At 41.4% G+C, this 26,122-nt stretch overlaps 2 protein-coding genes and 1 non-coding gene across 3 annotated transcripts; 2 read left to right on the top strand and 1 right to left on the bottom strand.

Moving 5' to 3' along the window:
* Positions 1-2,926: 2,926 nt before the first annotated feature.
* Positions 2,927-10,773, bottom strand: CARD6 (caspase recruitment domain family member 6). The gene is made up of 3 exons (XM_037529287.2): positions 10,309-10,773; positions 8,313-8,858; positions 2,927-5,966 (listed from the first exon to the last, which is right to left on the bottom strand). The coding sequence occupies exons 1-3, from the start codon at positions 10,589-10,591 to the stop codon at positions 3,730-3,732; spliced, it is 3,066 nt and encodes a 1,021-aa protein (XP_037385184.1). The 5' UTR covers positions 10,592-10,773; the 3' UTR covers positions 2,927-3,729.
* Positions 10,774-14,212: 3,439 nt separating this feature from the next.
* On the top strand, positions 14,213-16,755 carry RPL37 (ribosomal protein L37). Its single transcript, XM_037529235.2, has 4 exons — positions 14,213-14,271; positions 14,900-15,035; positions 15,181-15,265; positions 16,377-16,755. Exons 1-4 carry the CDS (start codon positions 14,269-14,271, stop codon positions 16,444-16,446), a joined length of 294 nt encoding a protein of 97 aa, XP_037385132.1. The 5' UTR covers positions 14,213-14,268; the 3' UTR covers positions 16,447-16,755.
* Positions 16,217-16,296, top strand: LOC119230232 (small nucleolar RNA SNORD72). The gene has a single exon (XR_005121694.1). It is a non-coding gene; the product is annotated as a small nucleolar RNA SNORD72 (small nucleolar RNA).
* Positions 16,756-26,122: the final 9,367 nt, after the last annotated feature.

A 26,122-nucleotide genomic window follows, 5' to 3' on the forward strand; every position in this document is an offset into this window, starting at 1 on the left:
TGTATGAAAATACATACATTGTGCAAAAATGAAAAATGATGTAAGAAATATATAAAAAATAAAACTGTCTTTCCAGTCATGGAGAGAATCACTGACTTTTCAGATGTTAAGCACTTAGTACAGCACTTAGTACAGAGAAAAGACTCAATATTCTCTGCATCCATTTAAGTAAATCATGCAGAAGATCGATTTGTCTCACTTCCTATAGCCATTGAGTGTTGCCTAGATGAATGGCTGAGTACAGTCTGACTCAGTATTTCCCTATTTTCTCCTATACTTGAGAGAAACAGGAGACCACCTCCTGATTATTACGTGAGACTCCACACTGCAACCTTCGGTCTGAAAATCCTTGTCAACAAATTATAAAAATACACATGTACTTGTATAAGACCATAAACTCTTTAAAAATACACAAAAATATACAAATCTTTGTATATATTAGCAAGAATTTATGTAGGATGAATTCAGAAAGTAAATCTGCTGGGTCAGAAGTTACATATTTTATTTTTATTTTTTATATATGCTGCCAAATTGCCTTCTCAAAGGGCTGTAATAATTTATAGTGCCACCAACAATCAACATTTATATTACCCAACAACTCTTTAACATTAATCCTTAAAACTGTCATTGGAGGAAATAGAAATTAATGGCCATAAGGTAACTTCTAGATAACTTATAAATTTTGACTGAATATTTTCCTTCTAGTCCCTACAAACAGAAATAGCTGGCATCTGAATACTTTTACTTTTAGTCTCTATGTTTTATATGTATTAAGTTCGGGGTTTTGGGATATGTATTAAGTTGTTAAGGTAATTTTCCAACTAACTAAAGAAAATAATTTTAATTTTTATACAAATTTTAATATTTCAGATCCATATTAGAAAGAGTAGGATAGATTTGGTTTTAATGATCTGTCATTCATGTAGTAGCACTCAAAAAATCCAGAAGATGGCAGTATAGTAATGATTTTCCTAAAATTTACAGAGAAAAAAAATATGTGGATTTCTCCCATTTTTCTTTTCTCATTTCCTAAAATGATGTAAGATCGGGAGATGTAAGGCAATAAGGAAACCTCACACTCACAGAAAAGAGGGAACAATAGGCTGGAAAGTGACTGTCATTTCAAATTTCAGGTTTTTGGGCAAGTCCTTTACTCTCTAAATCTCTCTTTTCTAAGAGGTAAAATTATCCAGCAATGCACAACTCACAAGACCATTTGAAGACTGAGAAAAAACATAAATTGTGCAGCACACTGCAGCACTGAGAATCTAAGGAGTATGCCGTTGATAGTGTATGATGCAACTCTATAGAACTCCTCAAAGACTTCCAATGCAGCTCTCATTTATCAAAACATCCAGTGGAAGCCTATAATGTGAAAGGCTATAGTCCTTTGAAGGGATTTATAAGGATAAAAGAATGTCCTCCCTCAAAAAGTGGGGAAATAATTACCTTTACAAATAACTAACAATGCAAAGTGGCAAAGAGAAAAAGAGGTCTCTCTGGACATGGTGGTTTGAGAAGTTTTCACCTAAAATAAAAGAATGTTATTTATCGGGATGGGGAAGAGGAATTTCAGACATGAGAGTAGTATGTTTGGAAGAACAATTTGACTCGCCTAGAAATTAGTTAAACAAGAGAAATTGGAGTTGCATTGAGGAGAGGCAGCGGTTGGGGCTAATAGTAGGGGGGTAGGTGGTGGAGGGTGAGAGGATTCACCAGACAGAGTGAGGAGCAGAACAGGCAGACTGACTGAAATACACTGCTGAGGGGAGCAGTGGGCGAGACCGGAGAGGTCTGCTGTGCCATGTGGGTCAACTCCCTGGCCAGGGATGGAACTCATGCTGCAGTGGCTGCAGATACCTTCATAGTGCTGACACTTAACCCCTTGTGCCACCAGGGAGACCCAAGAGTCCCCTTATTAAACTGTCCTCAAACTGTCTGCTTTGAATTAGATGTCTATGTACTGCCAAGCCTCAAAGAGACAGAGTCTGTTGGTGACAAGAAGCCAATGATTTCTTTTCTCCAGAAGCCAATCGTAAAGGATTCAGGGAAAGGTTTTTTTAACAACATCAAAACTATTGCCCATTTCAAAAGTTTAAACAACAAAAGAATTTATTTCCAATTGAGAAACCTCAGTTTACATCAAAGATTTTGCAATTATGAACCAGTTATTATGCTTTTTCTCTTGCCAGAAGAGAAAGATAAAATTTCACATGCCTTGTCTTCTATTTCTTTGTTCAACCTTACAATAACTTTTAGAGATTCAATACCTACTAAATGCTCAATTTTGATTGTTTAAATACGCACACAAGTAAAGATACCTATTATATGGAAATGTTCTCAGAAAAAAATTTCCTCCTCAAAAATCAGTTCTCATTCATAATTAAGACTTTTTTGGTGTCTTGACAGCAACATTTTTTTTACCCAGAAGAGACTAAATGAGGTTATTTTAAAACTTAATATTCGATAAAATTTACAAATTTAAAAACCACTGTTCTTAGTTAAATTTACAAGTTATTTATTATTATTTTATTTCTAAATCTAGTGAATTTAACATCTACCTTTAAAACGACCTTTTATTATTATTTGGTGTCATTGAAATAGGTAATTAAACTTCCTTTAAAGATCTTAAATTTAAAATACCCCTTTTATTTAATGCTTCTAACTAACAGAACTTATCCAAATGTTTAAAACAATAATGAATCTGAAAATTTTAAATTGTCAATTCTGTGAATCTCAAGTTCTCTTAAACATTGTAATGCTTTTCACATACTTAACGACCTATCTTAATTTTTTGACTTAAAAAACCACAACTCTAAAATTAAAAATTCAGTTTTACATTTAAGTTGGACTTACAAAGCTAATGTTAGATCTACAAATATCTTAACTGTTGCAAATATTTTTAAAATGAAATATATACAGATGATTCCTAAAGTTGACACAAAATCATTTTATTGCTTTTTATTTCACTATATATGTATGTAAGGGTCATATGAAAGTTTTATCATCCAAGCAAACTGGGGCTTTATTATCCAAGCAAGTTTATTTAAACATCCCAAATAAAAAGGGTTATGTGCACACCCACTGTGCACCTCTGGAGCAGCCTATATCTAGAGCAATTTTTCTTGCAACATTAAGGCACCCTGGGAACTATTTTATGGTTACTTTGCAAATAAAGGTCCCAACACCATTCTTTTCCAAGTAGAATTGTCTCATAAATCCCAGTCCCTGCATTCAGAATATATATTACCTAATACTGAATTCAATTAACATGTACAGCTTGATTCTGTTTTTTTTTTTAAGACTTATTTATGCATACAAGAATCAGAGTACAGGCCAGATGTGCGGGAGGGTGAGAGGATTCACCAGAGACAGAGCGGGGAGCAGAACAGGCAGCTGGACTACAGACACTGCAGAGGTGAACAGCGGGAGAGACAGGAGAGATCTGCTTCGCCATGTGGGTTGCTCGCTGGCTAGCCGGGAATCGAACTCGTGCTGCAGAGCCTACGGATAGCTTCATAGTGCTGTACTTAACCCCTTGCGCCACCAGGGAGGCCGGTTAGGAACATAATTCTTAGATATATTTTACTGACACAATTAGACTTTGCATATCTTTTTGTCTGTGTCTTGCTAATGACAGTCGCGAAACATCACCACACTCTTCTTCAGGTTCCTCTATGATAGGAATGGTCTGGCAAGACCATGCTCCACAGGTTTCTAAAGTGATGTTTAACGTTTCCCTACCCTCTTTGGCCCTGCTTTTGGGTAGTTCGCCTTAGCCTGTGAAGGGTTGGTCTGAGATGACTTGGGTTGAGAGGGTCTGTGCTGAGAAAGTTTAGGTTCAGGGGACTGGGGCTGGCGTGGGTACTGCTGGGTAGATTTAGATGAAGAGGGTTTAGCATGGGTGGGGGGGTGCTGAAAAGGTTTAGATGGAGGGAAGGGGGGCTGAGAAGGCTTAGATTGGGAGGCCTGGGACTGAGAAGGCTTAGGTTGGGGGGACTGGCGCCGGCATGACTTTGGCTGAGTGGGTTTTGATGGAAAACACTTAGTTCGGGAGGTCTGGCCCTGAGGGGGTTTTGTTGGAGTGGGTTGAGGTTGGGAGGATTTATGCTGGGGGTGCTTGACCTGGGATGGCTTAGGCTGATCAGATTTGAACTGAAACCTGTGTACAAATGTGCTGTTGGCCGGTGAAAAGAATTGAGGATGAGACTGTTTAACATGGTATGGTGTTCTCATAAGGTTTCCAGTTGGTCCTGCTGGCTGGGAACCTTGGAGCTGGGAGTGTCCCAACTGAGAGACCGCTGCCCCAGACCAACGAGGAGCTCCCATTGTGGGTGGTCTCTTGAGCGAAGCCTGCTCGTGCTGAGTGGCGGGTCTTAGTGGTCTCACAGATGTTTTTGTCAGGTGACATCCCCAAGCAGGTTGGGAGATTTTCATGACTCTTTCACCTGAATAAAATCTCTGAGGTTGGAAATATTGAATCCCAAAACATTTACCTTGATTATGGGCCCTTGGATTCTGAAAGGGCAAAGGACGGGACCGCTTAGACCCCTGTCCTGACCAAAAGTGGGAGCCTGCAACCCTGGGGGCTCTCCAGGAAACACGGTTAAGGTTACCTCCAGTTACAGATGGTGCAGGACTGGAGTTTCCCAGATGAGGCATAAGTACTTGGATCAAGTGAAAATTTTGAACCCCAGGCTCTTTCATAGGCACCTCAACTGAGCTTTCAGATGGACTTTTTGGCTGATCATGTCTTTGTTCTTCCTCATCTTTAGCTTTTGCAGCCATGTTTTCACTAAGGACAAATGGGATTTCTTCATTCTTCTCAAAGTCTTGGTCTACCTGAATCCCCAAATCCCAGGCCAGCGAGGCCATGTCCTCCAGGGACACATATCTGAGTGACGAGGACATCACTTCCTGGAGGGTAGCTTGCAAGCACTCCATGTTCTTCCCTGTCTCCCCAGCCCCCTCCTCCTCCCAAAACAGTAGCTGTGCTGCCTTCAGCTTCAAGATTCTCTGGAAAATCTCAGCCTCTTCACTCTCCCTAGCCTGAGAACTGAGGACAAAGTAACATCTTTCAATGGCCTCTTCTCCTAGAAACATTAGCAGGTCCCATTCCTTCTGACCTAAGCAGTCAGTGAAAAAAAACACAGCTGAGGAAACTTCCATCAAGAAGCCAAACTGTGTCCAAAAACTTTGCAGATCTCCACGAAGGCTGGTCACAGCAACAGGCTTTTGAAAAATGCTAGGGTTTGCCTTTAGATGGTCGCGGTCAGGGAAACACCATGCTATCTCAACCAGGCCATCAGAGATTTGCCGAGGAAGCGCCAGAGCTGGCAAATCCTGGAGAAAGATTTTACGTGATTTCTGTCCAGCAGGGCTAAGCAGCCTATTGAGGATTTTGGATTTGGAAAAGCTACAGCAGCCTAGACGCACGAAAGAGATAACAGGCATCTTTGTGCACATCAGAAGCTTCTCTGTATCCCCTGCCGGCTCCCCAGAAGCCTTTGCAGACTTCTCCTTCACAATGTCTCTCATGGCTCCCAGCATTAAAATGATTTTGTTGTTTTCTGCATCTGGCAGCAGCAGGGGAAGAGCAAACTGGCATTGATGCATGTTTGACATGACTTCACGTTGCAAAGAACTGTCTGAACACAGCATAGCGGCACAAAGGACATCAAGGGGGTTAATGGTTTGCGTATCTCTGATTTCCAAATTCTCCACTCCAGTCAGCAAGTCCCCCTGGCTGTCCTCATCCAGAGCCCTGTGGGTGAGTATTGAATCTCTGGCCGTCACATCCAGCGCTTGAACTTTCATCAGGAAATTCCAAACTAAGTCTCCTGGAGTCTTAGGTATCCACGTCTCTACTCGCTCTAAGAAGAATTGTTTCACAACATCCGGCAGAAGCTTTCTGCTCCTGTCCATGTTCAAACATGACAGGACTTCTCTAAACACCTTTTTTCTTTCTGTAGGAAAGATAATACTCAGTAAATGACATGCTTAGAGTCTAAATGGCTTTTAAAATTAAATAAGTAATTGATGTTTTCATTGCAAAAAAGACGAAACAGGGGCCTCCCTGGTGGCGCAGGGGGTTGAGACGCAACCTACGAGGCTGTCGGCAGCCACTGCAGCAAGAGTTCAGTTCCCCGGCCAGGGAGCTACCCACATGGCGTAGCAGACCTCTCCTGACTCACCCACTGCTTCCCTCAGTGGTGTTTTTCAGTCGATATGCCTGTTCTGCTCCCCACTCTGTCTCTGGTGAATCCTCTCACTCTCCCGCACCTCTGGCCTGTACCCCAGTTCTTGTATGCATAAATAAATAAATTTCAAAAAAAAGATGAAACAATATAAATGCAGTGAAAGTCCACGTTCGCCTCTCTGACAATTCTACTTTCCTTTTGAGAGAGAGGTCAATATGGTGTGGTACATTTGTTTCCTTTTTCTTGCTTGTAAATAAGTATGCATGGGCCTCTCCGGTGGTGCAGCAGGTGGAGTGCCGCACTGTGAAGCTGTCTGCAGCCTCTGCAGCACGGGTTCTATTCCCCACTGGCCAGGGAGAAACCCACATAGTATGACAAACCTCTCCTGCCTCGCCTACTGCTCCCCTCAGCAGTGTCTTCGGTCCGTCTGCCTGTTCTGCTCCCTGCTCTCTCTGGTGAGTTCTCTCACCCTCCCATGCCTCTGACCTGTACCCCAGTTCTTGTATAAATAGACAAAAAAATCTTTAATAAATAAATAAGTATGCATGGAGAGAGAGAGAGAGAGAGAAAGAGAGAGAGAGAGAGAGAGAAAGAGAGAGAGAAATATCTAACTTGGTGTAATGGATGCTATTTTAGTTTTTACATAAATGTTATTATAATAAGCAAATGATTCTTCTGCTGCTTTTCACTAAATGGTATTCCTTGCAAATTCTTTCATTTCATTATATATAGGGATCAACTGAACTCATTTTAGCTAATCCTAATCATGCAGCATCTCATAAATGGACCATTATTTATTTATTTAACCCTTGTCTACTGATGATCACTTAGATTCATTTTTTTGCTAGTGTTTATATGCAGCAATGTAAAACCTTGTCAATGCTTCATTGTACGGATACATGAGAAATTTTCTAGGTTGACCCTATCTTATTACATAAATGTATCTCTTGCTAAAGTTTGGAGAAATAGATTTTATTTCCATCAAAGTTTTTCAGAATTTACATGTACCTAGTTTCTCCTGATCTCGTATTTTCTCATACATCTTTGAGTCATTTCTTGGCAATACAAAGATAGGGTACACTATGGGGAAAATATTAGAGAGCATTTTCTGCTTTTGATGATTGACAAGCTAGCATAAGCTTAGCTTAGCTTATAAAATAGTCCAGAAGAAATAATAGAAGTGAGAGAAAAGTGTAAATTTCAGGACTTAACAAAAGTAACTCTTAGAAGAAAGAAAGGCAATGGTAAACATATGGGCTCTTACCATTGGCTGAACCCAACCATAATCTGGAAGGGAAGTGAGTCAGTTGATGTAGTCTATATACAAGCTGACTTTATATCATTTAGAACACACAAGACAATGCTTAAGTAAGTCTTCCTGAGGCTTTAATTTGACATTGTTTTTGTTATGAAATATAGCATGATAAAAGACCCATCTCCTCTGAGTAAGATGCATGTGGATTTTTTCTTTCCAATTCCCAGCTGTACAGACTAACATTACAGAGGAAAGAGACTAAAGGATAACCAAATATAATTCCAGTCAACTAGAATTAATTGGCAAATATTCAAATTAATTGTAGGTCATAACTGCATCATTATTGAGACTTTTCTTGATCTGTTTTGCTAAAGATGTCAGATTTATTGCAAAAATAATCCCAATTCATGGCTTTCCAGTATCCATATCTTTTGCAACATTGCTTTGGCTGAGCAAGAGGTGTCTTGTTTTTCCCTAATCCTTGAATCTCTGTTGGCTTTGTGACATGCTATGGCCAACCAGATATGGCAGAAGTGTTGCTGGGATGGGTTAAATTGTGCCCTATCTCTGCAAAAGATATATTAAACATCCCAGTACCTCACAATGTGGCCTATTTGTAAATAAATTCTTATCAGAGCTTATCAAGTTAAAAATGAGATCATTACTCCAATATGATTGATATCCTTATTAAAAGAGGAAATTTGAAAACAAACATGCACAGAGGAAGAATGATTGGAAGGGATGGAGCTGCTTTCTGCTGATGTTTAGTGTCCTTCCACATTCCCTATCCCCATTGTGTCATGGCAACCTAAAAATAAGTTACTACATAACTATCTTCTACGCACATTACTTCATACCTTCTATACTTGTCTCTTCCTCCTCCAGTAATATGCTGGCTTCTGACTCCTCATAATGTTGTTCTTCATCAGAATACCCTTTGGTTTCTGAATATGCAGAGTCCTCTTCACCATAATAGACAATGTTCTCTGGATTATCATAATTCTCTTCATCCACAGTGGTTTCTGCATCTTTAGAGTATTCAATAGATTCTAGGTAGTCCTCTTGTCCTGAGTATAAAGAATCATCTGGCTCTTCATATCTCTGTCCGTCCTGTAAATACTCAATAGTTGCTGGAAATTCGTATTCAACATTCTCAACCAAATAGGGCATTGTGATTTTTGGTGCGTTATATTCTTTCTCATTTACTCTTGAGGACAAAGCAGTTTCTCTATAACTAATTTTATTGTCCTTGAAGTCTCCAAAATCTAAGTATTTATCTTTTAAGGCCACTGTGATCTCAGGATTCTCAGACTGTTTCTCTCCAGGAAAAAAAACATCTTCCAAATATTTGCTTACACCCATGGACTGAAGCGGTGGTTCTATATTCTCCTGTTTTAAAAATTCTGGAAAAAAAAAAGTAAAAATTCTGAAATGAACAAGCACATTTTGGGGTTATTTTGTTTTGATTGTCCAAATTAACAATAGGAAATTTTATTACAATGTGAATTTCTAAGATCACAAAGCAACATTTCTCTCATTTTACTGGAGGATAGAAGTAGGTACCCCCTCCTACATAAATGACAGCAAATCAAATGACAGCAACTCAACTGTCAGAACTTTTTTTCTCCCCCTGAAAAAAAAAAAAATAGGTCATATTCCTGCTGTTCCAAATCAGTGGGACAGAAAATGTGAATTCTATGAATAATACCTATTTGAGGATTTACTACAATGCCAAACCAGCCCAAATCCTAGGTTCATTGCTAATGAAGTCTGATCCTAGTAATTTCTAATCAGAAAGCAAATAACTCTAATTTGGAATAGAAATAGTAAGACGTATTTCTCTAAGTAATATGGGTCTTGCCCTACATTAGGAAACATTGCAGTAACAGTTACCTTTTTATCTGAGTCTCTGCCTCTCTAATATATCTTAAAATTGTCATCAATATTGTTAGTTTCCTTAAAAAGGAATTACACATACCGATAGTGTAATAAACTACAGTATTGCTTAATAATTCATTTTGGGACAATTGCTTTCTCTACTGCCACTACTTATTTTTAAACATTGAAAAAAATCAGCATTTGATTTGTTCCAGAAAACTGGAGTCTGTTGGCATTCTTATTGCAGGGGAAACTTAATTACCGAAAGTAACCAATCTATGTGTATCAAATGTTATTTTTCCTGTATTTTCAAAATGGTTATCCTAATTACAATGCAGTTATTGGTCTTGGGTTCTTAAAAACCCTGTTTTCACTTGATAAAGATCTCGGGGTTGTGTCATCGTTAACAGTAATCTACAATGATGATTGACTAATTCAGTATAATGCCAGTATAATGAGCATATTTTTTTTTTAAAGATTTATTTTATTTATTTATACAAGTACTGGGTACAGTCAGAAGCGGGGAGGGTGAGAGAATTCACCAGAGCCAGAGCGGGGAACAGAACAGGCAGACTGATGAAGTACACTGCTGAGAGGAGCAACGGGCGGCAGGAGAGGTCTGCACGCCATGTGGGACCCTCGCCAGTGGCCAGGGATCAAACCGGTGCTGCAGAGGCTGCTGGCAGCTTCGCAGCCCAGTGCTCAACCACTGCAACACCAAGGGAGGCCCTAATGGCAGATATTACTGGCACTAAAACAACTGCAAGTTTTTGATACACGGTGAACAAGGAATTATCAACCCCTGAAATCAAATAAGATACCTTTTTAAATCCTGGACACATTCTCCCTTTAACATGGTTAAGTGAAAATTGTCTCTGGGAAAAATATAAGTGAAGACAAAAGGCTGTAATTTCCTTTTTGCAGGAAATCTGCCCCCTCCCTCTTACCCCAAGAAAGTATAGAAATCCTTCTTACCGTGCTTTAAATCCTGAAAGGAAACTGACGCTGGAAAAGTACTAAACAAACACTTGAGAAAATGCTGACAGCTTACTTCTCCCTTTTTCTGCATCAAAATTAACAACTTTCTACTTTTCTTCAGAGGATCTTGAATGTTCTCCAGAGACTCATACTCTTCGTCAGAAATCAGCTTCCGAGAAGTTAATGTATCTAAGATTGAATCAGGATCTTGTTGGAGGATTTCAACTAATTTTTTTCTTTCTCTGTCTATGAGCTCTGAGAGAACACTCTGGGTAGCCATTCTTCCTGTTCTCTCCCAGCCAGGAAGTGGGTGACAAAATCAGCACAATCGTTGTATAAATACAAGTTATTTTTTCAGGCAACGGGTAATTGTAGTCAGCAAAGTTGAACATGGCAGTGATGCCTAATGTTGGAGAGGACTGATACAAACAAGGCTAGGGAGTAAGAAACCCTGCCACTGGCCTCCCTCCTCCCTACCCCTGCTCCCATTTGATTATTAACTTGTTTAGTTGAACTTCCAAGACTTATGATGACTAAGTCCCAGGGTCAACTCCTCTGACATATCTCTTACATTTCAACTGCACTAGGTATTGCCTGCTCTGAGCTCTACCTGTGAAAACAAAAGTGTTATTATCTGTTGTTGGAGAGAAGTCTTGTAACAGGGTGGTCCCCAGGAAAGGGGGAGGTTCCCTGCCCCACCCAAGAGAGGGTGGAGCTGAGCAGGAAGAGGAGAAGCTGCAGAAGAGACTGAGGAAGGAAGCAAGATGGAGCCAGGAGACCTGGAGGGGGCGCGTGGAGCCTAGAGACACGTGAAGAAACTGCGCTTGTCTTTTGGTCGTGGACTGGGTGACACAGATGTGGGTGAGACCCGTGGGAGGTGACCATGGCAGCTTTTATCTTGGTGTTGATTTTGCTCTTTTCCTTCCGGGCTTGTCTGGTAGTTTCTGACCCTTTTCTGTGGGTCCCCACTGGAAGATTCTTTAGACTTGTGGCAGGCTTTGGGGCCTTGCTCTGGGCCGATCCCATATGGATGGACTTTTACCCACGAGGGGATGGGTAACTTTGGGTGCTTCATTTAGAAACTAGACTCTTTGCCTTACCTGTATTGTTTCCTAGTTTTATTAAAGTTCCTTCCCATTAAAGTCTCCTATGTTTTGTGTTGATGCGGCGGATGGCAGAACCCATTTAGAATAGGCAGGTTTGTGGGGTTTGGGCTGCCCCTCTCCCTGTCCTATAAAGGTCTGACAATACGCAGCAATACATATTGATAGACAGATGAAAATAAAAATTCATACCCTTCATTCAGTAATTCCACTTTCAGAAATTATCTTAAGGAAACAATCAGACAAAGGCCCAAAGAATCTGCATCACCACATTCTCTAGCAACATCCTGCCCCAGGAAATTCAGGGCGGGGAAAGATGGAAAGAAAAGTATTTCTTTGAAGTGGGGTATTTAGCAGTGAACTTTAAACTTAGATCAGTTTAAATTCAGTTTCTTGGTAATAAAAATTTGCATCACACAGGCTTCGAATGCAGCTGGAGCTGGGTGAAGGGTGACCAGGAGATACAGATTTAAAAATACATCTGTCACATCAAATCCAGTGGCACGGGACTAAAAACTTTGTTTGCAGTAAAAGAAATTACTGTGATTTTTTTTAAAAGAGAAAAGTAAGCAGTAATTTTTATCTCATTTATTGCAGGGGGAAAAGCAGGTCTAGTGTCAAGTCCTAGTGGTCAAGAAAGTTGAGCTGTGCGTGAACCATGGATGTAGGATTTATGTAGTCCCACTTCTGGTAGGAGACCAAATGTCATAGGATGGATGCCCATGGCAATAGCATAGATGATCTGTTTCAGAAGTTCATCTATTCCTGACCTAAATGTGGCATTTGAATAGAAACTTGGAGGTTCTAAAATGACTTTACGGGTGAAGGACTGGTTCATTTGATCAAGGCCAAAGTGGTGTGATTCAAATATACCAAAGAACCACTTCACATTAGGCAGAATAGCAAAAATATTTCATTTCCTCTGATATCTAAATTCTGGAGTGTCTGTGGTAAAAGAGACTCACATAATAGCTGTCACACTGCTAGGATCCTCTGTGAGTGTCACCTGTCCTACCCATTTCTACACTCATCTCATTTTTCATAATATCTGGGAGAGGCAGAACAAAGACACTCCTTTAGCCCCCAAAGTGACTATGACCTCATCATCACAACCTGTGAATATGTAAGTTAAAGTTGCAGATGGAATTAAGTATGCAGATCAGCCAATATTGGTAGGAGAGGGACCTTCCTGGTGGCACAAGGGGTTAAGTCTCAGCACTATGAAGCTATTGGCAGCCACTGCAGCATGAGTATGACCCCAGGCCAGGAAACTGACCCACATGGTTCAGTTGATTGAAACTTTATACTAGTTGATTAAATTTATTTTGTCACCAAGTTTATGGTAACTTGTTGGAACAACAGGAAACGAAAATAGCATCTAATCAGGTAGCTCCTGAATTGCAGTTTGGTCCCAGCACACAAGTTCCCTCGGATGCGCCTCCCAACCCCCATATTTAACCACTTCAGCTAGGGCAGGAATACTGTCCTGTTAATGTTTCTACTACCAGTCCCTAGAAAAGGTCAAATATTTTTAGGCACTAATCAACTGTTAACCTGTCAAAATTAAACCTTTGATTCCTGGAGTTCGTCTGTTCTGCTATTAGTTAGTTACTAATATTTCAAGTGACAGGACAAGAATTCTCTATTTGCTTTAGAAAGCACATTATATCGTCATTTATGATCTTTCTTCTTTCCCCCACCCCAACCCCTTAACTTTTAAATGTGTGAATTTTAAAAATAAGTTTTGCGGGGCCTCCCTGGTGGCGCAAAGGGTTAAGATGCAACCTATAAAGTTGTCTGCAGCCTCTGCAGCACGAGCTCGATCCTCGATCCCGGCCAGGGAGGAACCCACATGGCTCAGCAGACCTCTCCTGACTCACCTGCTGCTCCCCTCAGCAGTGTACTTCGGTCCATCTGCCTGTTCTGCTCCCCACTCTGTCTCTGGTGGATCCTCCCACCCCCCACGCCTCTGGCCTGTACCCCAGCTCTTGCATGCATAACTAAATCTTTAAAAAAAATTAGTTTTGTGTTTGCGGGTCTGGTTGGGTCAGGTCACAATTGGATTAGTGGTTACAAAGAGGTCTGGGAACCATCAATTTCAAACCCATTTAATGTTTTAAGTACAGACTTTCTGGCTCTACCCAAAGCTGCCAAATCAGACAGCCTCACGTTAGAGGCAGGGAACAAAATGAAAATGTTCTGCTGTGATACCGCAGATACAGCGAAATGTGGGATCAAGTCATTTTCCTCTAAATGACCACAGTGAAAAAAAAAATCATTTGCCTTTGTGTTTAAATTCTGAACCCGCCCTACAAAGGCAGGTCGGGGCCTCCGAACTCTGGGCGAACTCTCAGTTGAGAATCAGCGTCGGCCAAAAGCGTCCAGACCTACTGGGGGGGCACCGGGTTCCCCGGGATCAGGATCCGAGCCCACCCCGCCCACTGCCCCCCCACCACGCCCCGGCGGGAGCGGGAGCCCCGGAGCGGGCAGGCTCGCACGCCAGGTTCTTCTAGGCTCGGGGACAGAAAGCTATTCTGCGGCCACAGCTCTGATTAGACAACGAGAAGTTTGGGGAGCTTCGGCCCGATGACTCTGAGCCGAGGCCGACCCCCCCCGCAGGGACACGCCCATCCGGGCCACGCAAAGCTGAACGCGCCCCGCCGGCAGCGCCCTGGAACCTGCTATTGGTCCCTCCTGTCACCTTTCCTCCTCTCAACCCACCCATGTGGGGACACGGAAGGTTGAAAACAGTGCACCAGGCCCCGGAACTATTTCACTGGGCGGAAACTAGTGAGCACGATATAGCGGAAGTACATCCTCTTCCGTCCTCTTTGGTCCCGGCCGCAGAAGCAAGATGGTGAGTGTTTTCCGCGGGCTTTAAGTATCTTCTTCCATCCTCTTCTTCTGTAGCGTGCTCCTTTCTATTCGTGGCGGCCTGAGACGGTTCCTGGTAAGGGGAGCGCACGGGCAGGACAAGGACATGCGATGGCTCTTCAGAGCCAAAAGACGGCTCTTAGTTATCTGGGATGTCATATGTGCAGTCGTGGAGCTGGAGCTGCCGCTCTAGGCCCCTTTCTTCGATCTAGTTTTTATTTAAAGGAACCGGCACATCCCTGCTCTCGGCTGGGAACTGAGGGGCACGGTGTGGTTTGGGAGTGTTTGGTTCTCTAAGTAGAGGAATTGGTTGGTGGTAGTAGCTGGTAGGGAGCCCTTAGGTCTGGGGTATATAGCCGAGCTATACTGCTTAGTCCGTTTTCGCCTTATGCTTTTATTTTATTTTTATAGTAATTGGGTAGCAGGTTCAAAACAGCAACTCTGGCGGAAAGCTTTAGAGAATGTGAAAAGTCGGTAGTGGTCGGTGACAAAGCATTTAAGAATAAATGGAATCTAACTGCATAGATTCAGCTTTTTCAGTACTGTTCTTCTGGAAAAGCCAGAAAATACATAGGGGGTGAGCGACTCAATTACCTGCCTCTGATTTACAGACGAAAGGAACGTCATCTTTCGGAAAGCGTCGCAATAAGACGCACACCTTGTGCCGCCGCTGTGGCTCTAAGGCCTACCACCTTCAGAAGTCGACCTGCGGCAAGTGTGGCTACCCTGCCAAGCGGAAGAGAAAGTGTAAGTTGAGTGTTTCTCAGGCCATAGGAGTTGGAGTGGGTCTTGTGGACATTGTACCAAAGTGTGGCATGTCTAGGGACACTGTGGGGTGCTTAACATGCAGTTGTGCATCTGTATGCTAGAACATGACCTGTTTGTGTTTTAGATAACTGGAGTGCCAAGGCTAAAAGGCGAAATACCACCGGGACTGGTCGAATGAGGCACCTAAAAATAGTATACCGCAGATTCAGGTACAGTTGATGTTGCAATTATAATGAGTTCTATGAGCTGGAATTGAATAAAAGCTCCCATTCTTTACTCGTTTAAAATAAGAATACTACTCTGATTAGTGGGGAAGAGATGTTGGAAATATTTTTTCTGCTGCTGTAGTAGCCACCGATCAAGTTAGTGCTGTGCTTTCAGTAAATTGTGAGCTGTGATTTTGTAGACAATGTTGAGCTAGAAGCTCTCCCACCGGTGACGTGTGATACTTAGTAATAGCATTTCATTTCAATACCAAAATTTGTTAAGACAGTAAGTCTTGAATGAGATCTGAACTCAAGCTTTTGATTTTGTGGTTCTGGGCAAGTCTGCTATAGAAAACTATGGTTATTGCTGTTGGATTTACCTGGAAACATACTTAGTTATTTAAGTCAGCCTTCAGAGTGTATTAGAAGTGCAGAATTTCTACCCAGGAAAACGCAGAGAAATTGCATTTTAAGTGCTTTTAAGGGGTTAGCCTTCTAAGGTCACAGCTGAAGAGACTGGGAGGGTAGGGTGATTGTCCTCTGCAGTGTGGGATGTTTAGCAGATTCCAGGGTTCCTAATTTTAAAAGATACAGCATTTTGGGGCTTTGTAAACACACAAGTTTTTGTGTTCATGAGACTGATGATCTTTGCACAGTAATAGTACGGATTTACTGTTGAGTGGCCTCTAATGGGATGTAAGAGTTACTGACATGAATTGAAGCCAGACATTACAACCTTTTGTACCTCACTTCACAAATCTTTAATAAAGGGGACAACAATACATATCCCTTCCAATAGGTGTGAATTAAAATCAGTTAAAATGCAACTCTTAGCTAAGCAGTTTAGAGCATTCCTACCTTTAAATATACTCATTCGTTAGCGCATCAGTTGCTAGTTAATATGGTCCATAAGTGGATGTCTTTAAAGTAGAAGGAAGTAAAGAAAATGGTAGCAGCTTATCAGTGATGTTATAAAAATAAATGTCTGAACATATGAATTCTATATTGATTTCAGCATTTAACTGAGATAAGCTCATTAAAATCTGTTTTAAAGAGAATTAAGATGTATCTAGGCATTACTGAAGTAATGATTTTTGTTTTTAATGTGGTACAGGCATGGATTCCGTGAAGGAACAACACCTAAACCCAAGAGGGCCACTGCTGCAGCTTCCAGTTCATCTTAAGGATTTCAGCAGTCACGCAATAAATTTCTGGTTTTAAAAAATGTCTGAGGTGCTAAGGTATTTTTATTAGGCTGTAATGTCAGTGATTTATACTACAGGTTTGGGAATGTATCAACAACTGCATTTATCACACTTACTTGTTAAGTGACTGGGGACACTACCTTTTGCCACTGGTTAGTGGTACCGCTTTTAGGCTACCTCTAGCAGATGATACTGGAAGGTGATATAAAGAATGTAATGGCTAAATATGTGCTCCCATGGCACATATAGTTGAATTGTTACAGTAAATGAAAGTATAACTTCTATGATTTGCCTCTTTTTTAAAGATACTTATTTATGCATATAAGAACTGGGGTATGGGCCAGAGGTGCTGGGGGTTGTGAAGATTCACTAGCGACAGAATGAGGAGCAGAACCGGAATCTACTGAAATACACTGCTGAGGGGAGCAGTGGGTGAGGCAGGAGAGATCTGTGGGCTAGCTCCCAACCCAGATGGAACTCATGCTGTGTAGTGACGGTACACAAACTTAACCCTTAGGCATCCAGAGAGGCCCCAGTTTGCCTAGCCTTAATCTCAAAGTCAAATGACAGGAATGGTTGTTCCATATGATAAGAGTTTGGGGAACCAATGAGAATTTTTTGAAAAAACAACCTGCCGTGAGTTGACAAAATAGTAATGGGAAGGAGTTTGCAGAGCCTTATGCAAATGCAGTGAATTGAGTAGTGAGTAAAAGAGAAAGGCAAGTGTAAACTTGCTGACAAAGCAAGGTAAAAGTTTTCCCAGTAGAAATTTAACTCAACCGGGTGGTCATTTTCCAGTGTTCTAAAAATCTGGAATTTGTTGTGCTCCCCCCATTTCAGGTAGTTTAAACTAAGCGGAGGCCAACTTTGTTGGGTTGCTGAATGAGGACAGGAGAGATTAAATAGCACCTAATTGGAGTAGCAACTATATAGTCAAGTGGCTGTGCTAAGTTGTAGTCTCCTATTGAGAGTAATATCTCTATGACCTGGCCCAGTGGTATTCATCATCTTACCCTTCCTGGCACCCTAGTATGCTTTAGCCCAAGGTAATTCCTGAGTGCCTCCTGTTTTCCCTAGTGCCTGGTCTTTCCGATTTCAACTTACATTGAAAGACCCTGCTGCTCTAAATCTCTATTGGACTTACTCTGTTTTTGAGAGGGATACATAGTTAAAGAAGTTGGGTCCTAGGGGCCCGATTGTCAAGTGTGATTTTTCTAACTTAAGTGCCTATGTTCACTGAAGAACAGGAGGGCTAATAGTAACTTCCGTGTGTGTGTGTGTGTGTGTGTGCATATGCGTGCGCACGCACGCACTGTCAGTCATTAAGTGAAGGTGCTTTAGCAGTGAACACGTTTCGCTTCGACTATGAAATTGCTTTTGACTTACAATAATGATTTTAATAGTACTTGAAAGAATTGAAGTAATCTGACTTGGTCTTAAGTTCTCTCTGAAATCTTCGAAAGTAGTTAAATGTTGATTTCTGAGTGTAGGAGTGGTCCATAAAGGTAGCTAATGCCCAATATTGAATAAACAATAGATGTTTGAGGTAAGTGGGCAATGGAAACTTGCGGAATTGCTGGCTGCTTGCTCAGAGAAAGCAGATGGTACAAAGGAGTATGGTGGGAGGTGGGCAGTGATGGATTAAGAAAGGTCAGTGTTTGACCTGTTGGGGGGCAGCTCATTCTGCGTGCTTGTATCTGTGCAAATATCCTCTCATCCCCCTTTTTAATAACCTGCCCTTTTGTATATTAAAGAAACAGACATCTGTTTAAGATACTGTGATTTTTGTCAAGTTGGGAGAAAGGGGAAGTGGTGGCAGTGTAAAATGCAGCAGTGATCAGATTATGAAAGGTACTGTGGTGAGTATCATGCTAAGGAGTTTGGACTTAAAGCCTGAAGGAGGTGTTCAGTTATTAGCAGTTTCAAGCACAAAGTAGCAATCATTATTGACAGTGTTACATGGAAGATGGTAAGGCCAATATGAGTCTTGAAGCTGGAAAATCAGGCAACAGGTTCTTAAGTATTCCATGTGAAAATGAGAAGGTGGTTGATGGTGATGGCCGTGGAACTGGTAAGAGAAAGGTTGCAGAACATCTTAAACTTGTATCAAATAGGGTAGCTTCCAAGTTCCCCTTTTTCATAAGCTGAGGATTCCATAAAATTACAGCATTGTGTCTGGTGCAGCAAACTCAAATATCAAAAGATGGAGGAGTTTTAGGTAACAAGTTTCTGACTACACTGAGGAGGTGGTGTGTTCATTGAGGAAATACGGAATGGTGGAAATGGGAATTTTAGAAGTTGATGTTTGTTGAGATAGCAGTGGGGCAGCAGTAGGAAGTGCCTAGGAAGAATTGAATATACCTGGTTGCAGTTCAAGTGGAAAGCCTAGGGTAGAGATCTCATTTGGAAGTAACGACCGTACACAGTCACAGCTCAGATGTACTGTGGGCTCAGTTCTAGACCATGACAGTAAGATGAGGCACACGTTTTTTAGTTTTTTTCCAGTGCATGTGAATACTTACAGTCCATTTTATGTACAATAGCATATTTAGAAAATAAAGTATATAGCTATGAAAAATGACATGAATATATGCTCTTGGAAAATTGTGCCAATGACTAGTCTTGGGCTTATCACAGCGTTGTCACACATTTACTTTGTACAAAGCACAATAAAGTACAGTAAAACAAAGTATGCCTGTAGTTGTGAAAGGCGAACTGATTTAAAGGATTAGAATGGTAAAGGTGATTTAAGTGGAGATATGAGATGATGGTGACATCGGAAGGAATACAAGCAATGGTAAGAACAGAATTTAGTTTCTTGACATGGACAGTGGTTGAAACCATTTGAAAATATGCAAAATCCAGAAGGGGAATATAGTTTTGAGAGACTCAAAGACAGATCTGGGGAGATGTCTAGAGATAAGAGGTTCATATACTGCCTATTACACAACCAGTAGTCAATCTGCCAGGCCATGTTAGAGAGGAAGCAAAAACCAAATTGGCGGCAGTTGAAGTAGTGCCAGTGGTTGCAGAATTGGCTCAGGAGCCAGGATAAAGTTGAGTCACACAAACCAATGATTATTTGACAGTTGTGAAGTACCAAGAATAAAGCCACTGCTGGGGGTTCTGGGCCATGAGGGCCAAGTGTTGCCTGTTATGTTTTTGTTTTGTTTTTCTAATTATACTTTTGAAAGATTACTTTGATAATATTTGGTGACTTTGTTTCTATAGTATATAGTATCACTTCATGGACCATGGTTTTTGGTGGCCTCTATGCCAGAAGCAGTTCTAGACCCGGGAGATAGAAACAATATTGACAAAAGGACTGCCCTGGCAGACTGCTGTGTGTTGGGGTGAAAGCACTGAACTAGTAAGCAATTTTAGGTAGTGAGTGTTGTAAAGAAAGACAACACATTAAGTGGTTAACAAGCAGCGCATGCGTGTATGTGACTTGAAGTACTACTTTTGTGTCCTTGAAACAGTCTCAAAATATTTTTAGATCACAAATCTAATTATGATTAGTAGTAAAAACTTTTAGTAAAATGTCCAGTCCTATATAATATGACTAAACCCAAGGTTTGACATAACCAACCATAATTCTTATTCATTCCTCCTTTGGGCTAGAAGCCAGCAATGGAGAAAGGGGCATGATCCCTCTGATCTCATCTTTCTTGTACATCTCTGGTTTGTGAACTGAAATTTCACTCCTTACTGGGGTTAAGAGGTAGATTAAGTAGCAGCAGGAAAAGTGAGTGAGAATCGGTAGGGTGGTTCTTGGTTGGGGGCTGGAGGGGAGTGCTCAGTCCCTGGATACATCAGAAGACTGAACTTGACTTTTCTCATGTGTCTTCTCTGGAGGTTCTTCGCTGAGTTTTGTCTCCAGTAGTTCCCATCCTGTGTTGTCTCTCCCGATAGGCCCACATCTATGACCTGAACAAATTCTAAAGCGCAGGGTGATCTCATGTCAGCAGCCCTCTCCTGACCCAACCCCCACCATCACCACCAAAAACAGTTACAAGAAATACATTTCTAAACTGATTGCTTTGAAATTCCCTTTACTGGGTTTAGAGCTAGAAGGTAGTTCCCCCCATTTTCCAGGAAGTTTGCACTGAAAACTTCCAAAGCAAGTTCATTGGTCTCCCTTGGATCTCCTATATCTCTGATCCCATATGGATTCTAAAAGTTGTGACCAGAGTTTTGGATCCATTCCCTATAAGTGTCTCTAGCTTAGGTCGTTCCTAGAGAAGAGTCCTGAGAATATTGATTTCTAGAGCTCTGCAAATAAACATCTAGCAAGTCTACGAAGTGTTCACTTTGCCCTCAAAGATAAATGATATGAACTGTTACGTGAAAAAAATAAGTCCTCTAGGGAAAAGGCTTTTTTCAAAAAGTAAGACAATAGTCCAGCTTCCTCAAATTAGGGCAGTTGGCTGAATAAGAAGCAAATGTATTGTCCTGATCCCATAAATTTTTCCTGTTCAAATACCTGTGTGGGTTCTGTTTATTCATTGAACCCCGATGTACTGACTTTTTTTTTAAGATTTATTTTTATTTGTTTATGCATACAAGAACTGGATTGTAGGCCAGAGGTATGGGAGTGAGAGGATTCACCAGAGAACAGATTGGGGAACAGCACAGGAGAGGTGTGCTGCTCCATGTGGGCTAGCTCCCTGTCAGGGATCCAACTCAACTCATGCTACAGAGGCTGGTGATAGCTTCATATCACTGAGACTTTTAACCCCTGCTCCACCAGGGAGGCCCACCAACTATTTTTAGTGAGTATATTTTTGTATGTTACTTCTGGCATTCATAATTTACCATGTTTTAGTCCAATAACTAGTGATTCCTCAGATACTGAACTCTTATCTTTGCTTACATAGAGGTTTTAGCACTGATCTAAACTCGAGACATTGAAAAAAGAAAAAAAAAAAAACAGCTATCTTTGAATCTGCCTGTTGTTCATCTACTCAAACTCTTAAGAGTTCTCTCTTTGGTATGAAATTTATTCAAAATATAAAACAAAAAAGCTATTGAGAATTTTATTCCTTAATATGTTCTCTCATGGGACTTTTTTCGGGGAGGTGATCAGGAAAGGGCAGATTGATCAAGATTTGAAAATGGGGCCTTCCTGGTGGCGCAAGGGGTTAAGACGCAGCCCATGAAGGTATTCACAGCCACTGCAGCATGAATTTGATCGCTGGCCAGGGAGCTACCCACATGGCGCAGCAGACCTCTCCTGACATGCCCACTGCTCCCCTCAGCAGTGTATTTCAGTCAATCTGCCTATTCTGTTCCCTACTCTGGTGAATCCTCTCACCTCCCACACCTCTGGCCTGTACCCCAGTTCTTGTATGCATAAATAAAGCAATCTTTTTAAAAAAATTTTTGAAAATGTCTTGCTGTTTCCTTTTAAACAAGTTAACCCAATACTAAAATTTTTATGTATGAATGAGGTCTTAACAGATACCTCTGCTTTTTATATAATTAACAACTGTGGTTGCACATCCAGGCGATAGATGAGTAAAGGTTCTATTTAAAGCAAATTTGCTGCAGAGGTTATATTACATTGGTTTTTGTAATTTAATCTTTATTGAATACATTCCAATAACTCACTGCTTTCAAAATATTACTATGGAGAAAGAAGAAAGAAAATATATGACTTGAATAATTTCTGTACCTTAGCTTTCTTTCTTATCGATATGAAGGTTTTCTATTATACCATCTCATCTCTCACAAGTCTAATAAAGCACCTTGCTATGCCGCTGTTACCTCAGAGGGACAATTCTCAGGGCTCTCCCCAGAGTGCTCACTAATTGGATAGTACTTCTCTCTGAGGCTTTCTGCTTCCTGCCTCTCCTCCAGAGGGGAGTAGCTTCTCCTCCGAGGGCTGCTCCCCTGTGACACAGGGACTGAAATATTTCTGTCCTAACATTGCTTTCTCCACGTGAGCCATATTCTTGCCAGTCCTTCCTCCCCTTCACTTGTTATTTGTGTTCCTATGGAAGACCGAAAGAATAAAATAGGGAGCAGCCACTTAGCCCTTGAACTGAACATCTGAGGAAGAGGTTGCCCTGTCCCTGGAGCTGAGAGAGGATGTTGTAGAGGCGCAGTCACCTCCTGGATGTTGGAGTGGCTTGCTGCTGGGGCCTGCTGGAAAGCCACCAGAGGGACTCAGTGGGGAAGCAATTCAAAGCCTTTGGCTAGGAAGTTGCCTGCAGGAACCTGGCCCAGGAGAATCCACCCTCCAGACATGGTATTGGTAACGCCTCCTCTATCCCATAGGCGCTTGAGAAACTATGCCTCCTGAAGTTCACCAGGAATCTTTTTTTAAGTATATTTTTTAAAGATTTATTTACTCATGCATACAAGAGATGGGGTATAGGCCAGAGGAGTGGGGGGCAGAGTGGGGTGAGAGGATTCACCAGAGACAGACTGGGGAGCAGAACAGGCAGATGTACCGAAATATACTGCTGAGGGGAGCTGCGGGCGAGACAGGCGAGGTCTGCTGCGCCATGTGGGCAGCTCCCTGGCAGGCCGGGTTTTGAACTTGAGCTGCAGTGGCTGGCAATAGCTTGATAGCACTGACAAACCCTGTGCCACCAGGGAGGCCCATACACTAATTTTAATCCCTATAACTTTCTGGGAGCTTCTAGTATAACTTGATTGTTCTGTTTCCTTCATCGATTTTTATTGCTTCTAGATGATCTTGTGCATTTTCTCTAGTAAATATTTTGTCCTTGGGTCTCTCTGCAGCCTGGGGAGATGTCATTCATACTCACTGACCCTTTTCATCTACCATTTGTATGTATGATGATGACACCCTAACTGTATCTCTACATTGAACTTCTTTGGAACAATTGATCTGTATTACCAGTATCACCTTGAATATCTTTACCTGAATGTCTCTCATTGATAGATGCCTTAATGTTAAGCAGAGTCTTAATTTCTATTGAGAACTTCCATTTCCCCTCCAACTCTGCAATAATCCCTTCAGAAACCTGAGAAATAATTAAGAGTCCTTCCTTCTCCCCAGTCTGCATCAATCTCTAAACACCTAATTCCATTTCAAAATAGGTCTTGAGTTTTTCCTTTCCATAAATGATGCCTCACTAGATGACCGAAAGTCTCCCAATTTACCTCATTGTGGACTTGTTCTTCTACGTCTGTCCTACACACTGAAGTTAGTGTTAACTTTTTCCCTAACAGTTAATTTTTTCAACTAATTTATGCATAAGATTCAAAACTAAAAGTTAGAAAAGATACTGAGGGTAAAGTTTGCCCCTTACAGACTTGTAGTCACCCAATTTCCCTCCCCAAAGGCACATTTGATAATGTTTTCCAAAACGCATCTACTTTCTGTCGTCCATGGCTCATGATTCTCTAGAAAAGAATTTAGCATTTAGTATGTTTATAGCTTTTATTCCAACAAGTCTTTCTGTACGTCTAATTCTCATCCTTTGTAACCACCTGTTTCCTCTCTAAAAGGTCCAAACCTTCCTTCACTCAGTGATTTTGCATTCTCTCTCACCTTATGCCTTTCCCAAGTTCCCCCATCACTTACATCACACTATTCTTTGCATAGAAAGTTCCTAAATATAGTCAAGTTCAAGTCTTAACCTCTGCAGATAAAGGCTATATATACCCTGTCTCACAATGCCCTGTTAGGACTACATATATGTTCTTATAGCATCTTCATAATGCTTTACCATATCAGAGGCAGTACTTTATTCCTTTGTTTTTTGAGTCCTTGGAGTCTTAAATATATTTTAATGAAACATTAACCATTAGATATAATGTTACAAGTCAGCCAAGAAAATATTAGGCGGTATGAACAGCAGGTAGTACTCAGAATTTTCATTTCTGCCCACCATACCTTTAGAGATAGACGTGGAGGAAGCGCAATGTCCTGACAGTGTAGGGTTTACTAACACTGTGATGGCCGGAGAGGAAGCAGCTGACAACTAACTGCGGTTCCTCTATGAGACTTGAAGTCCTTCACCAGTGTTGTGTCATCCTGGTATGTCTTCATCAGTGCTGAGATGTGTTACCACTTATTTGTACTAATACAAGCTGAAGAACTGAAGTGTGCAAACAGTTTACTTTTAAACTCTACTGGATTCAAGGCTACTTCCTTGCCACTCCCAACTGCTTGTACTCCATTGCACTTTGCTGAGATAGTGGCAAAGTGACAACTGATGGCTCCAGAAACTGGGTGTAGGCCACAGCCTACTTTATCTTTGCCTCTACCCAGAAGAATGTGAGCTTGTGAATATTATCTGTCTTGGGGGTGCAAGGGGATATGGAGAAAAAAACAGAAAACTGCCATTCTAGATTATAAGCTCCTCCAGGGCGGGTACCATGGCTTTTCATTTTTGTTATCCTCGGTGTCTGGCAGTTAGCAAAACCTCGGTGTCTGGCATGGCAGTTAGCAAGGCTTTGGGATGGATCAATGGAAGAATGAAAGGGAGAGAAAGTAGAAGAAAATGAGAAAATCCCCCCCCCCATTAGTTTCCTGAGGTAAAGTTGGCTTATGTCATTGTTTTAGGGGTTATAGATTCAAAGGTCTACAAATGTATGTTTTCAAACCATGCCCACCACCGAAGTCCCAATGATTCTCCAGCCAGCTCCACTGGTGATAATTTTTATTTTTAAAGAAAAGGTATGAAGGGGCCTCCCCTGTGGCGCAGCGGTTGAGCGCTGGGTTGCAAAGCTGCCCGCAGCCTCTGCGGCGCCGGTTCGATCCCCGGCTGCTCCCCGGCCACCAGAGGAGGGTCCCGCATGGCGTGCAGACCTCTCTTGCAGCGCCCGCTGCTCCCCTCAGCAGTGTACTTCGGTCCTTCTGCCTGCTCTGCTCCCCGCTCTGGCTCTGGTGAATTCTCTCACCCTCCCGCGCTTCTGACCGTACCCAGTGCTTGTATAAATAAACAAATAAACAAACAAATAAATAAATAACTCTTTAAAAAAAAAAAGAAAAAAAAAAGAAAAGGTATGAAGGAAAGAAAAAACAAAGGAATAAAGGAGGCTTATTACTTTCTGAGAAATTGTTAATTACATTGTTTTCACTCAACGTAAGGGGGAAAAAAAAAAAAACCCAACAATAAATTCTGCTTAAATAGAAGCCAGGAAAGAATTATTCAGTTCTTTGCTCTCTGATTCTAGGTTTTAGTTCCCCAACATGCTTTTGAGTGAAGAGTGGTATTTAATGAATTAAATAGAATGAAATCTGATATTTCTGCTTTAAAAAAACTTTTATTACTTCAATTGGATCTTCATGGTTTCATGAAGAGAGACTGGCAAATGGATTTGTAAAATTCAGCTTTGGTTTGTTCCCTTATGATGCTCAGTGGCTAAACTGGCACAGCACAGAGTAGAGGTAGGTTGGGATTTTTTTTTCTTCTTTCAGGTTAAAAAAACAACAGAATTATGGTACTTCCCTGGTGGCACAAGGGGTTAAATCTCAGCACTATCAAGCTATCTGCAGCACCAGTTAGATCCCCAGCCAGGGAACTAACCCACAGACCTGTCTTGTCTAGCCCACTGCTCCCCTCAGCAGTATATTTCAGTCAATCCGCGATGAATCCTCTCACACCTCTGGCCCACACCCCAGTGCTTGTATGCGTAAGTAAATAAATCAAAATAAATCTTAAGGAAAAAT

This window comes from Talpa occidentalis, unplaced genomic scaffold (genome assembly GCF_014898055.3).
Source record: "Talpa occidentalis isolate TD23 unplaced genomic scaffold, MPIMG_talOcc4v2.1 talOcc4.6, whole genome shotgun sequence".
NCBI lineage: Eukaryota > Metazoa > Chordata > Mammalia > Eulipotyphla > Talpidae > Talpa > Talpa occidentalis.